The sequence below is a fragment of the Aphis gossypii genome, chromosome X (assembly GCF_020184175.1).
Source record: "Aphis gossypii isolate Hap1 chromosome X, ASM2018417v2, whole genome shotgun sequence".
NCBI classification, from domain to species: Eukaryota; Metazoa; Arthropoda; class Insecta; order Hemiptera; family Aphididae; genus Aphis; species Aphis gossypii.
The window spans coordinates 322778-338234 of NC_065533.1; the positions used below are offsets into that span (position 1 = coordinate 322778).

The following is a 15457-nucleotide window of genomic DNA, read 5'->3' on the forward strand; positions in this document are numbered from 1 at the left end:
AATATTTAATACTTACTAATTATTATATCTAATGTGGGATCTCCCGGATACGGAATAAAATTAATTCTTAGATTAAATAAAAATAGATCGCGTAGACTAAATATTTCCACGAAACCAGTATCATAATTTATAACTATTGTTAAATAATTTGAAATTAATTATTTCGTTTAATGGAATACAATATATACCGTTTTACGTTATGTTTTGTTAAATGATAAAACATATATTTTGTTAAACGTAACGTTTTGTTTTGTGTTATTTGTTTATTTATGTTTATCGTTTTCCGTTATAATTACGTTTACAAATTTCAATCGTTTTTTGTCAAATATAACGTTATAATCATAACGTTATTATAACTTTTGCAAGCCCTGTTGAAGACCAATAAAAATAACAATATCTATAAGTCGTTCAAGCACTTGTCTTCGATTATGTACTTCTTGAGACCTTTTTGCCATGACATCACGATTTATAATACACTCAATATCTTTATTTAATTGAAAACGGACTGCAGTACATGATGAATTCTGATGGAATATTGAATTTTCATGTCTCACTATATCACGATAAAGGCATTTTTGTAATTTAATATCAGATTCATACCCACTTATGAACTTTGATTCTCTTTCTCCAACATTAACTGGCTTTCCATAAGCCATACAATTAGAACAATATAAACAATTTGTTTCTATACAATAAGATATCCATTTTATTTGAATCACTTCGCCATTTGGCAACTCTTTATAATAAATTCTTTTAAAATTAAGTTTACCTTTAGTAGTCATAGGTTGTATTGGATGCTTAGAGAAGAAATTATTTTTAATAGCAATGGAATCATTTCTTGAAGGGCGAATAAAATTTATGATATTAGAATTTTCATTCATGTTATCTGCATTGTTTTCATTAAAATCATTGTTATCCATACTAGTATGTTCAAGCATTTCATCAGTTTTAGTATCTGTGGTACACGACTGCAAGGTGATGTGATGTGTTAGGTACGTCGTCACGTGTACCGGAGCGTATTTAAGAAGAATATTTTTATTATAAACTAACAACTTTTTTAACACGGGTAAACAGAAATAATATAAATAATAAGTCGTCGACACTGGCACTCATACAACTCGGTCTGTGTCCGCGACTACACTAATTAATAATTATATGATTCGCGCGATACCACGCCGATCGTTCGGACCCGTACGGTTATCAACGGTTATATCGACATAATCGTCATCCAGTCGGGCGGACGGCGGCTTGGTATAAGCGACAAATCACGAATATACAAATATAATAATAATAATATAGCACAATATCAAGATCATACATATACTTATGAATATTTAATTACCACAGTCGGCCTTCCTGATAAACTATTGGCGTCCCGTCAAACATACACATACATTTAATAACACAATAAAACAGTTTTTTTTTTTTTTCAATACAATTAGCTAATAATAATTATAATAATAAATCACTATAACAGTAATAATAGCCCCTTTTCTTTTTTTTTTTTTACAAATTTGACATAATATAATAATTATATAATATTTATAGATTTACATTATTTGCATACTCGCTTCAAACGGTCAAATCCTATTATCCCGCTAAATGGTGTTTGTCCCAACTGTTCCCCTTCTACGTCCGTGGTATCCGTCGTACCTTAACTCTCGCACTATCTGGTACGGCCCATTATATTTAGGTTCTAGCTTTCGACTTTGTCCCGATGCCGGTGCCTCCCACTTAATTAACACCAAGTCTCCTTTCTGAAACCTTTCAGGTTTCTTTTCTCTTTGCGTTATCTTACGTAATTCTTTTTCTCTATTTTTTCTTAGTGCCTCGGTTGGGTCGACTTCTTTGTTCATTGTACCTTTATCCTTATTTATTTTCGATACCTCGCTCACCAACGGATTATCAACGCGGCTAGTGATCTTAAAACGGTACACCACGTCGGACGGCGTGCAACCGGTTACTCTATGCTTACTGTTATTAATTCCCCACTGTACTTCCATCGACCTTAGGTCCCAATCGGCGTTATCGGGATTTTTGGTCGTCATCGCCAAACATCTTACAGCTATTCCGTTTATTATTTCGGCCTGACCATTGCTACGTGGACTTTTTGACGATATTTTTACGTGATTTATATTTAACTCGTGACAGAATTTTTCGAATATCGCTGCCGTAAACGCGGTACCTCTGTCTGTAATTATTCGTTCAGGCCTACCATACGTACACACAAACTCGCGCATATAGTACACAGTTTCAATAGCCGTCACATCTTTTACGGCGCGCAATACGACATACTTGCTAAACCCGTCTACTATTGTAAGGATATATTTATTATCTCTTTCTGTCATAACGAAAGGTCCTACATGATCGAGGTGTATCACCTGAAACGGTTCACTGCCTTTATCTAACGGATGCCAGTACAATTCTCTTTGTTTTGGTACTTTATAAAACATACAGTTTACGCATCTATTGACATACTTCGTCACAAATTCTCTCATTTTTAGAAAATAGAAATTTTCTTTTATTTTAGATAATGTCTTATCTATCCCGAGATGTACTAACTCTCGATGAGTAGTACTAACAACATCGTATCTGAGATCGGTCGGTAAATACAATCTCCACCTTCCCCCCGTTATTCGGTATAACCTACTATTTTCTCTCACGTATTTATCTTTCGTGGTAGGGTCATTAGCCTCCACTCTTGCAATCGTCCCCGCTACCTCCTTGTCTTCCTTTTGTAATGCTGCCACCCAGTCGGTTGTTATTTTTATCCCAAATACGTTTAAACTAGCCACCTCTATTGATTGTTCCGATTCTACAGGGCTCCTACTTAGGGCGTCAGCAATTAAATTTCGATCACCTTTCAAATGTTTTATTTTATATTGGTATTCTGATAACTTTATAAACCACCTGCCTATCCTAGGATTTAAATCACGCTTGTCAGCTAAAAGCTTTAAACTGTTACAATCTGTTTTAATTACGAAACAAATACCTATCAAATACACACGAAACCGTTCCAATGCGCTTACTATCGCCAGAGCCTCTAATTCGTACGAATGGTACTTCGCCTCGTCTTTTGTTGTTTTCCGACTAAAATAACTAATAGGGTGCATTTTTGCGTCCTCAGTTTGTCGTTGCATTAATACTGCTGCAACACCATGTTGAATCGCGTCGGTGTGCACCTCCGTATAAGCATTCGGTTCGTACATCGATAAAATAGGTCGACTCGTAAGTGACTTTTTTAACAGTTTAAACGCTTCATCTCGCTCTTTAGTCCATTCGAAACGTGTATTTTTACATAACAGGTCGGTTAACGGTCGGGCAATCACGGCAAACCCTTTCACAAATCTACGAAAATAGCTTGCTAGTCCTATAAACCCGCGTACCGCTCTCACATTATTTGGCACGGGAAAATTTTCTACTGCTAATATTTTTCGGCGCCCCGGTTCTATACCATTTTTACTAATTTCGAAACCTAAATATTCGAGCTTTTGCATAAAAAATCTACATTTTTCTAATTTTATTGTTAAACCTGCCTCACGCAATGATTGTAATACTAATTTTAATTTTTCGAGACCGTCCCCTAAACTTTTACTCGGAATGATAATGTCATCTAAATAAGCCAGGGCGACTGTGTACAATAATTTGCCCAAGGCAGCAGTTATCATTCGCGAAAAAATTGCGGGACAATTAGTTGGACCAAATGGCATTCGCTTAAATTGGAAGTGGCCGTCGGGCGTTACAAAATAAGTTTGCGCACGCGTATTTGCGTCATTAATCGGTACCTGATAATAACCGCTAAAAAGGTCTAAACTAGTAAAATAAGTATTACCGTGCAGTCTGTCCAGTTGATCATCAATCCTCGGCAACGGGTATTTGTCCGGTACCGTCTTCTTATTTAATTCACGATAATCCACACACATGCGGACGTCACCGGTCTTCTTCTTTACCAGTAGTATAGGGCTGGCGTACGGCGATTCACTGTCCTCGACTATGGCCGCTTCTTTCAGCTCGTCTATGATATCGCGTACTTGCTCTCGTTCTTTGTATGAAATCCGATATGGTCTGTACACCACTGGTCGTTCGTCCTTGAGTACTAACTTCATTTCGGTTAAATTAGTACACCCTACTTGTCGCAAGTTTCGTGCTATCAAGTCTATATACTCGTTTAATTATGTTAGTATTTCGTCAACTTGATCGGCCGCGAGGTCGCTTACGATTTCCTCGGCCAATACGGGTTCCTGGTTTATTTCGCGATTACTTTCTTTATTTTTTGAGACCACTTCGTTGAACAGTACCCCTCTCGTCACCGTATCACCCTTTTTAATTGTAAAATCTTCGTCGGATAAATTTACCATCGGCACTACCGCGCGTCCCTCTCCGTCAGTTGAAATCAAACAACGCGGCACCATCTGCCTGGTAGCACATATCCCTCCTTCGACACATAAGTCACGATCCGGAAATTTTGTGACTACAGTGATGTGTCCAACATGATTTTTAGGAATAACAAGTGCTTCCTTGGCCCAAATCGGCGTTTTGTCGGCGTGTTCCGATGCTTCTACAGGCGCGACTTCTTCCACGCGTAATTCGTTACAAATACAATAACGAACCTTACAATAACGACATGAGGCTGTTCCGTGAAAGGATGACCAGCTAAAAATGAAATTTCTTGTACATCGTCCGGAACAATATTTACTGTGACGTATGCGCTCACTTTATCAATAATTATAGTAGTCTTGAAACGGCCTAACGAACTTACTCGACCGAACCCGTAACCGACGAATTCGTCCCGAGCACTATCGTCATAACTAATATTTAGTCGATCGGCTTCCGACTTCCGCATCGCAACACACGCAGCACCCATATCAATATATGATTGTACTCGTTCGCCATTTATTATAGCGGTTTTAAAATATTTATTCTGACTCGCCGTTTCGCTATTTAATCGTAGTACCGACCGCTGTTTTCCGCTACCATTCATCATTGACGAGGCTTGCGGCACAGCATTTGATGTGTCGTTTGCGCTCGGTTTATTGGTACGGCATTCGTTTGCTTTATGTCCAGGTTTGGAACACCGAAAACAAGTCACATTAGGTTTTTTTGTACATTCTTTTGACGTATGTCCGGCAACACGACATCGAAAGCAAATCAGTGATATTTTGTTCGGATTACTCGTTCCCGTTGTACGCATATTATGTTTCGCAACTGGATTTTCGTTCGATTTGTGTACATTTTTTTCCTTATCGCGTTCGATTTAATCATTCGCCGATATCAAATGTGGTAATAAATCTGCCGGTTTTTTGTAATTGGATAGTGGACCCAAATAATCCCGGTATCGATCGTTTCCGATACCACGGACCACCCATTGTATTTTTTCATTATCATCCATTCCAGCTCGATTACATCTAGACAATTTTTCATAGAAATACTCAATCATATTTTGACCCGATTTTCTAGAATAATTTTGAGCGTTCAGTCTTATTCGTAAGACGTCTTCATTTGTCGACGGAAAATTTTCTTTTAACAGTGGTACCCACTGTTACCACGTTCGTTCTTCTCTCGGCAAACTATCTCTCCACAGTCGAGCTACTCCCGCGAGTTTTGTCAGCGCAAAATGTTGGACCGCAACATCGTCCCACTCGTATAGGACAGCATACTCTTCTACTTTATCGATCCACTTATCGATCGTCAGCGCGCCGTTCACAGGATCAAATTCCGGTACCACCATTGCTATATCCGCCAAATATCGTCGATGTTGTGTTGTCGTATCGCTATCACCATATTTATTACTCTCAGTCATCGCGCACATGCGATAATTTCAACTCTATGAGTAATTAAATATATATATAGCACGAACAACAACTCGCTCCGCTGAGCCACTAGCTGATATCGGGTAAATATCACAAACGCGTCGTCGGACAGCCCCAGCTAATTTTAGCCTTGCCTTCGCACACACGGTACGAAATATTATGACTGGTGAAAATATTGTGTAAATAATATTCACCCCAAAAAAAAAAATCGCACTCGCGTTATACAAACGCTTTATATATATGATGTATGTATATATATATATAAAAGAGACTAAATCGAGTATAGCGCACACACACGACCGATTTATCGCACAATTATTTCTATAAGAACCCCACACCTGAACTGTGGTACACGACTGCAAGGTGATGCGATGTGTTAGGTACGTCGTCACGTGTACCGCAGCGTATTTAAGAAGAATATTTTTATTATAAACTAACAACTTTTTTAACACGGGTAAACAGAAATAATATAAATAATAAGTCGTCGACACTGGCACTCATACAACTCGGTCTGTGTCCGCGACTACACTAATTAATAATTATATGATTCGCGCGATACCACGCCGATCGTTCGGACCCGTACGGTTATCAACGGTTATATCGACATAATCGTCATCCAGTCGGGCGGATGGCGGCCAGATATACGCGACAAATCACGAATATACAAATATAATAATAACAATAATAATAATATAGCACAATATCAAGATCATACATATACTTATGAATATTTAATTACCACATATCTATTAACAAAATTATTTATTATAATTTTATTTTTCAAATTTAAAGTAAATTATTTTAATAAGTACTTACCATTGTTTTCATTAAAATCATTGTTATCCATACTAGTATGTTCAGGCATTTCATCAGTTTTAGTATCTATTAATAAAATTATTTATTATAATTTTATTTTTCAAATTTAAAGTAAATTGTTTTAATAAGTACTTACCATTGTTTTCATTAAAATCATTGTTATCCATACTAGTATGTTCAGGCATTTCATCAGTTTTAGTATCTATTAACAAAATTATTTATTATAATTTTATTTTTCAATTTTCAATATTAATTTGCTTAGACATCTGTCTGCAGACTACTGTTTTTAAGTCTGGCTATTATTTTATGTTACCAGTTACCAGTTACCACCCACACCTCCCCACAACATTCACCTAGGTCCAAAATTCATAATTTTATTTTATATATAATGCAGATTAAGATTAAGTATGATTTTAAGTTAACATTGTTTTATTATCCCATAAATTTTAATAGTGAAATAAAATAAAAATTTGAGTTTTTTTTATTTGCTAACTTCACCAACTTTGATCTGTTATTGGTATTATTGTTTTTAACACTTAAAATTACTTTAGAATATCTACATATTAATATATATTTAGAAATTATGTTAAAGTTATTTTCTGTATAGGTACCTACTAAAGACTGCAATTACTGAATTATCTACCTAATACATTAACTTTGTTTTTAAATTTTTTTATATTTAAATTTGTTATAATAATTTTGCAAGATTGCAATAAACATATTTTATTTGTTTCAAATTTTTATATTATAATTTTTCTAACTTTGCAAATATCAATTGCATTAAATCATCCTTTAGGTATATTCATGTCTTTAAAACTGTGGATTTGCAAATTTCTATTGTTATTATTAAAATGGCAGTGTATATTTTAGTCTAAAAAAACAAGAGATTCTTATTTACTGCATACACAATATCCAAAATAAAATCCAAAAAGTCTTAATCAACATGTTTAAAACTTACTTTTCGTACTATTCGCAGCAATCTCAACACGCTGCACTTGTTCCAGAGTAGGAAAACTTATTTTTTTTTGATGTGGTGATGATTGGATCGCTAATAATGCTTTTTTATTTCTTTCTGCCTTTTTGCGGCCCAGATTATATATACGTTTCATGATCATAAATTAATTGCACACATTCACGGTAAATAAATTAACAATAGACAACAGTATAACATCAAATATAGGTATCGCATAACAATTAACAATAACTGACAGCACGCGAGTACACGACTACAGCAGTCAGATTAATAAAATAACAAATCAATAATCATAGCTGTGTACATAATATTATCCTAGTTATGTTAGTCGACAATATTTTTATAAATAACTATGGTCGATGGGATGCGATAATATTATTTATAAATAATAACATTATAATAATATTATAATATAAACGCGAAGCCAGCGCGATGGAAATCATTCGTTTAAAAATAAATTATGAAACTATTGAAACGTTCGGGGAGCGCGTATAATGGCCGAAAATATATTAGCCGATCCGTATTCTAGCCGAAAAATATTTCAGCCGAAAAATAATTGGTTGGACAAGTAAATTAGCAGAACCGTATTTTAGCCGAAAAATATTACAGCCTAACGTATTTTAGCCGAAAAATATTACAGCCGAACGTATTTTAGCCGAAAAATATTTCAACCGACAGTATTTTAGCCGAAAAATATTTCAACCGACAGTATTTTAGCCGAAAAATATTTGATCCGACAGTATTTTAGCCGAAAAATATTACAGCCGAAAGTATTTTAACCGACAAATATTTGCTCCGACAGTATTTTAGCCGAAACGTATTAAAGCCGAATTTATACCGATAAGCGTTATCATAATCAGTTTTTTTAATTTATTAAGTGATACTGTGATAGTACACAATATAAATTTAATATTTTACATACATTATACAATAGATTAACTATTAAGTAATAAGTATATAAAGTTATATAAAATTACATGTTCAACACTTAAACAACCTTTTTGAAAATAAAAACGCCGCAGTGGCATTGTTAATAATACTTGATGGAAGTACAATAACCACACAGAAAACTATGACATTTTATTATCAACTAACAATAACAAATTAGCCAATTAACATTATTTAACAAAAAAGGGATACTTCATACTTATAAGTTATAATATAAAGCAAAAAGAGTTTTATGTTGTAGGTATATAATTATTGCTAGAACTAGACAGCTCTAAAAGCTTAAGAGTTAAGACTGACAATTCTCTAGAGTCTAGACTCTAGAGGGTGCATGGATGGTCCTCTAGACTTGCATTTATTTAAACTATAAGTTATACAAGTATATGCTGTATCAATCTCTGTCAATATGTATTATGTACTTAGGCAGGGATATGTATCCAACCATTAGAACATCATGTCTCACCTTTGCTGAAATATATTATATTGTTTTCAATTTTTAATCAATAATATCTTCTTGTATTATAACTATTTGAATGTACATATCTATTAGGTATAGTTTTTCTTATTTGTTTGTTTTAGAATAATAAACATTGTTTTACTCTCTATCACAAGCTTGCTTAAAAAAAAAATTTAAGTAAAAACAAGTATAAGGTGGTAAGAAACAGCAATTTAATTTTTGTTTCTTATCAATTTGAGCATTTATATATATGCAAATGGATGCCCTTAACGGCCTAATATCTTTTAATTTTAATTTTAAATGGAACTGCCAGTCGAATAAAAAATGCCACCCAAAATTATTATTTTCAATAATAATAAAGAATAAAAAGGGAAAATATGTATAATTAATTCAGAGCCTAACTGCAAAGTGCAAATCATATATATTAATATATAAATAGATATATATACCTATTTAATATTTATATGTCTATGTTTGTAGACATTATTTTTTTAAATAATTGTTTAATATGCTGTCAGCGCCAAAAAAAAATTCTTAACTAGTAACAATCACTGATAAATAGATTTTAAACACTTGGGAGGATTTTAATTTTTCTCTGCTCTCAAATTTGACATCCAGTGTACTCACCAAACATTAATCAAAGTTATATGTATAGTTATTATGTATTTATATGCAATTTAATTAAAAATAAGTGTGGGTACCTATTCAAAGAATGACATAAAAACCATGGAAATAAATACCACAAAATATAATAATTAAGTACTTTTGTTAAACTATTCATTCATTTATAATAAAACCTTAAATCACATATTTTGAAGGTCAGAGATTAGAGTAAACTGGGTTTAATTGGGTATGTATTAAAAAAACGACACAATAGGTTATAATATTAAAACTTACTTATAGTTTATATGCACTACTGCACTAGGTATATTACTACAATGCTCTGAGACTATTATATCCATATATATTATAGGATAACTGAATTTCCTGCATATGAATTTTCCTATGAAATATACTGTTTTAGTTTTTTTAGTTTCTATGATACATCTTTCATGTGGTTAAACAATACTAATTCATTTTATTCCTGATTTTGACAAGCCTCCAGTCAGTACCTACCTACCTACTCATTTTTTTAATTTGAACCTTTTTCACATCATACAAATGCACAATAAACCATTAAGGAAAAGCAGTGTTGAGCCCAGATAAATATAATTTCATCTAGGTAAAGATAAAGATAAATAAATTATTATTTTTTCATTTATGCATAGTTTACTGTTTATTGTAATTCATAAATCATAAGCATATCCAATTTTAATATGTTTAATCTAAATATTGGTTAGTTTTGCTTTTGGTAAGTATTGGTTAGTTTTTTTGGAAGTTCCAGTTCATAATACTAATTTATTAATCACTCCAATAAATATAAAATAAGGTACCTATGTCCTATACCTATTTAAAAATCATATGTTAAACAAATTAGGCAATCGTGGCTTAGGTATATTATAATTTGTAACAAAATTAAAATATAAAAAATATTAAATGTACATAAAAAAAATTTAAAAACATAATTTTTGAGATCTGCAACATAAGAGCATTTCAAATGTGTTGTCTTTAAAAACCTGTACGGCCCAAATCATTCATTAGATATTGTTCAGAGTTGGTATGATAATAATTTTTTAGAGTCAAACCTAAAAAAGTCTAACTATATATTATTTAATCTTAGATCTGATTCAGTTAACATACATAATCTTATATATGTCCACATTCCATTAATTGTAAAAATAAAATTGTATCATGTAATTGTCAACATATTCAAAGAGTAAATCATATTAAATATTTAGGGTTAATATTCGATGAAAAACTAAAATAGAATTATCATGTAGATAAATTGGTAATTACTATCAGAAAACTATTTTATAATTTTAAAAGCTTAAAATAGGTTTTAGATATTAAATATCTGAGAAATATATATATATATATATATTTTAGTTCAGTCTTTAGTTTACTATGGATTGCCTTTTTGGGGTGTTACCTATAAAGATTATTTAACTCCGTTAAATACAACTATTAATACAGTTTAATAAAAGTTATTAACTAGAAGCCTTTTTTATACCCAACAAATCAGTTATACATTGACTTTAATGTACAACGCATATCAATATTATATAATAAATCATTACTTTTACTTATATATAAATACAGACATTGTTTAAATACGATAGATCATAATTAATAATTATAATACTAGAAACATAAGCGTGCGCACGGGGTAGTCATGGTAGGCACTTGACTACTCTGCGAACTTCCCTTCCCTTAATATTAACTTTTATCATAATAATTGATAGTCAATCATAAAATACTTTTTACTATGGTAAATGTAGTTAAATTAGGTAACCCCATCAAAATTAGTTTGTATAACTTCGGTGTGAATATGAATATATATATATATGTAATATGTGTGTGTGTGTTAATGTATTATGTTTATGTACTTATGTCTTATATTATGACTACCCTGCCAGGAATTCTGCGCACGCTTATGACTAGAAATAAATATCATTCTAATCTTAATTCTATTACATTTTATAAGACTGTAACATCTCAGAGTCCTATTTACAAATGTACATTACTGTGTCGTAAATTAAACTTAAATCTTTTTAACTTTAATATTATTAACTCATTAAAATTATATATTAAACTTAACCAGTTTGACAATATTACACTTAATTATGATTTATTAATCTTTTCCTTTCTTTTATTCTTTTGTTTTATTTTTTATTTTTCCTATTTAATTATCTTATATTATGTTGTTATACGATTCTTAGTTTATCGTTTATTTACTAAATGTTATATGAAACTCTCATTTCTTAGCATAAGCTTTTAGCTTTTTAGAAGTGAGCCAATATAATCTAAATATATCTGTTATATTTACTATTTTAATTGTTTTAAAATTACTACTTATTTTTCTCATGTACTATAAAAAAATATTATTATATAATAGTAAAAACAGCATAGAGTATATTAACTGATAACTCTATGGAAAACAGAGAAAACAATTTATTGATAAATGATAACCATGAACTGATAATTATAGTCGATTAAATAGGGAAAATAAGGTGTTCTGGTTATTGGTCAAGAAAACTTTTTTTTAATGAAAAGAGGATAAACTTACTTGGATACATTTAAACTGAAGTAAGAAACAGTTAATAACAATAAATTAACTATTACTTATGTATCTAATTAAACAAAAACAAAATAATTTTTAACAATTTATTTTATTTATTCAATTTTATATTAATATATGACTTGGTTTTGAATGTTACCAAATTCTTATAGTACCTGTAAAGTGAGAATTACACAAAGGACAATTCTCTCGTTCTAACCTTGGCACACAATCGACACACAGAACTCTATGCCCACACGGTATAAGTGCATGTGTTCTCACACCATCTCTACACACAACACATAGATCCTCTTCATTTCTACGAGGAAACATGGTTGCAATATTTTGAGGAACAGGAGCATATGGTATTTCTTGTTCTTCATCATTACCATATTGCTCCTCCCAAATTGCCAAGGCCAAATCCTCAGGTACAAAGAAATCTGCCTCATTATATTCTTCTTCTGGATCTAATAACCAGGTAATGATGAGATATTATATTAAATTAAATATAAAAAAATAATAATATGTAGGAAGTAAGAAGATAATTACTCAGTATATTATTGACAGCTTGATTTTCAACCTCTGCTGGAACTTCTTGTTCAGGATCATTTACTGGAATATCAAATAATATGTTATATATAAACTATGGTAAGAAAAATACCTAGATCATTGTCAATGACATAAGTTAAGTTTACATTTTTACATTTTAGGAAGGTAGTATAAGTGGAAGATTAAGTTATAACTTACTTTCTGGATTATCAACAACATTATTATTCAATTGAAGATCTTCAACGACCTCAACTACAGGTGCATTAATCACATTAATATCAGCCTCTTCTTCAGAATCTATAGATAAGTTAAAGACCAAAGCTATTTATATGTAGATAAAATACTTAAGTTATTATAATGTATATAATATTAGTTATTAATGTCTATTTATTAATATTAATTAATATTATTCATGGATAAAATAGGTACCTACATTTTAGTTTTTTTAAAGTTTTAATCTCAACAAGAATAATAATTTAAATTTGAAACATAAATAATTATTTCATAAAGCAATAATTTTATATCATTTTGTGAGGACCATAATGGTCCTTAATAAAATACTAAGAAATCATGTAAAATGTACATGCTATATGATATTTAAATATAGCTACTTGGATAATTGATTTTACTCTATATTATACTATAGGTACCTTCACTTTCATCTTGCCAATTCAACTCTCTTGTTAAGTAACCATCCACACAGTGTGAGCACTGTATCAAGAACTCTTTAATTGTAATTGCTCCTGTGGTAAGTAGAACTGTTGCATGTTTAATACGTAGACTATTTAATATGAATTTAATTTTTGTGTTGCGTGTTGTAGCCATTCCTGCTGCCAATTGATTCACCACAATATGTTGCTTCATTGATAAGTTTTTCAAGTGTTCTAGGTAGGTAAAATCAACATTTAATTTTAATTATTTATTTCCGTGGAACATTAATTTTAATTTTATAATATTCATTACCTAACCTATATTTACACACATATATGGTTTTAATCATTTTCTTATAATAGCAAATAGCAATTACAATTTATAAGGTGTTGGATTATATGCTCTTTAATCCTTCTAAATATTATGCACAAATATATAGTTACTAAATTATTAATTAAAGCAACATTCATTTTAACACAAATTCTATACAATAAGTGACTAGGTACCTACTATTAATTACCGGTATTTTTTTTTATATGTACCTATTGTAAATTTGGGTAGATACTATAAAAAATTGAATACATTTTATTTATGTTAAAATTTATGATTAATTTATTATTAAAAAAAAAAAAAAACTATTTAGTTTCAATATTTATGTTTTATCAATTATATTTAATCAGTTATATCTTAAGAATTACAAATCCTTCCTAATTTTGTTAAAAAAGGCTTCCTATGCTAAATATCAATATGCATTAAAGATGTATATGCCTATTACACTATCTCGATTTAAAATAAAAAAAAAACAGAAATAGTAGGTAAAAAAATTTTAAAAAGTAAAAATAAATAAAATTCTATGATTTAAGTAATTATTTTCTTTAGATTTTTTCTTTTTATAGCTAAAATAACTAATACCTAAATACATATTATAATTATACAACTATTTCTGTGTCACTATATAGAAATACATAATTCTAAGATTTAATTATTAATAACAAAAGCTAATTATTGTTAATTATAAACATTTTATTTGTTTTCAGCTTCTCCCCGAAGAAGATATATACAATTTTTATTTTTTATCCACATTTTACTATTTTTTTTAATTTGAAAAATTAGTAAAAAAAACTCACCCAACATTCTCCACAAATTTGGGTGTGTCACCTGAAAAGTCTGTTTAAGACTGGAATGGAAACTTTCAATATTGTTATTGGTGCGCCGTGGTTGATTGAATACTGAAAAGCACTCTGGACCTTTTCGAGTGAGCCAAAAACTGTAGAAATTAAAAACTATTAGATTGTTTTGAGAATTTATTTTTCCAATCAATAATATATAATTTAACTCAATAGCTTATATACAATTTACCTATTAAAATATGTAAAAAATCTTGGCATCAAAACATTATTATTTTGGGCATGGATTTTAATCTCTTGAAATCCCTCCTCAATTTGATGATGAGGCAATAGTGCTAACACTGCGCACATTCTTAGACACATTTTTGGTTCTCTCTCTTGCTGTACATAATTTGAGTAGCCCATTTTTTTAATATTTTTCTGCAAACTCTAAAATAAATAACTTTAATAATATATACAATGTGAAGACTTAAATATAACAACTGATACAAAAATAATTTCAAACCTGTACAAAATGGAACCAGCAAGAATATACCATTGCTTCTGGATATATGTCGGAGAATACGTTGCGTAGTGCAGTCTCAAAGTCAATCATAATAGACAATGGTCTGACTTCAGGAAATTTTGAATGGAATCTTTCCAACACTTTCCTGTATGAAGCTTCAGTCTTAACTTCCATTAAAACAAAGCATACAGGTATAGACTAAACAAAGCATGTATATGGATTTATTCGTATAATTAATTGGAATGATTGGTAATTAATAGTTATAATATTTTACATGATTTTGCAGGATCAAATGTAACATAAAGAGTTGTCTGCAATGGGGAATTGATGGAACTACTTTGAAAGTAGCGTCAGCGTGTAGTTCTGTGGCACCCTGATTAACTACAGAACTAATAATTTCTTGGCACGCAAACATGACACTATACTTTCCGTTACTATCCACTATCCATTCTTGGTAGAATGTCGAA

At 30.9% G+C, this 15457-nt stretch overlaps 1 protein-coding gene across 1 annotated transcript; it reads right to left on the reverse strand.

Moving 5' to 3' along the window:
* Positions 1 to 12314: 12314 nt before the first annotated feature.
* Positions 12315 to 15457, reverse strand: LOC126552697 (uncharacterized). The gene is made up of 8 exons (XM_050207422.1): positions 15265 to 15457; positions 14991 to 15188; positions 14718 to 14914; positions 14486 to 14625; positions 13358 to 13591; positions 12906 to 13004; positions 12708 to 12770; positions 12315 to 12625 (listed from the first exon to the last, which is right to left on the reverse strand). Exons 1-8 carry the CDS (start codon positions 15403 to 15405, stop codon positions 12315 to 12317), a joined length of 1383 nt encoding a protein of 460 aa, XP_050063379.1. The 5' UTR covers positions 15406 to 15457.

Excerpts from the sequence above, each read along its gene's own strand:
- LOC126552697 (XM_050207422.1), bottom strand. The coding sequence starts at position 15,405 with ATGTTTGCGTGCCAAGAAATTATTAGTTCTGTAGTTAATCAGGGTGCC. Across the intron at positions 14,626-14,717 it reads TTTTTTACATATTTTAATAG|TTTTTGGCTCACTCGAAAAG; the intron begins GTAAATTGTATA and ends TAATTTCTACAG. Across the intron at positions 13,005-13,357 it reads TTGGCAAGATGAAAGTGAAG|ATTCTGAAGAAGAGGCTGAT; the intron begins GTACCTATAGTA and ends ACTTATCTATAG.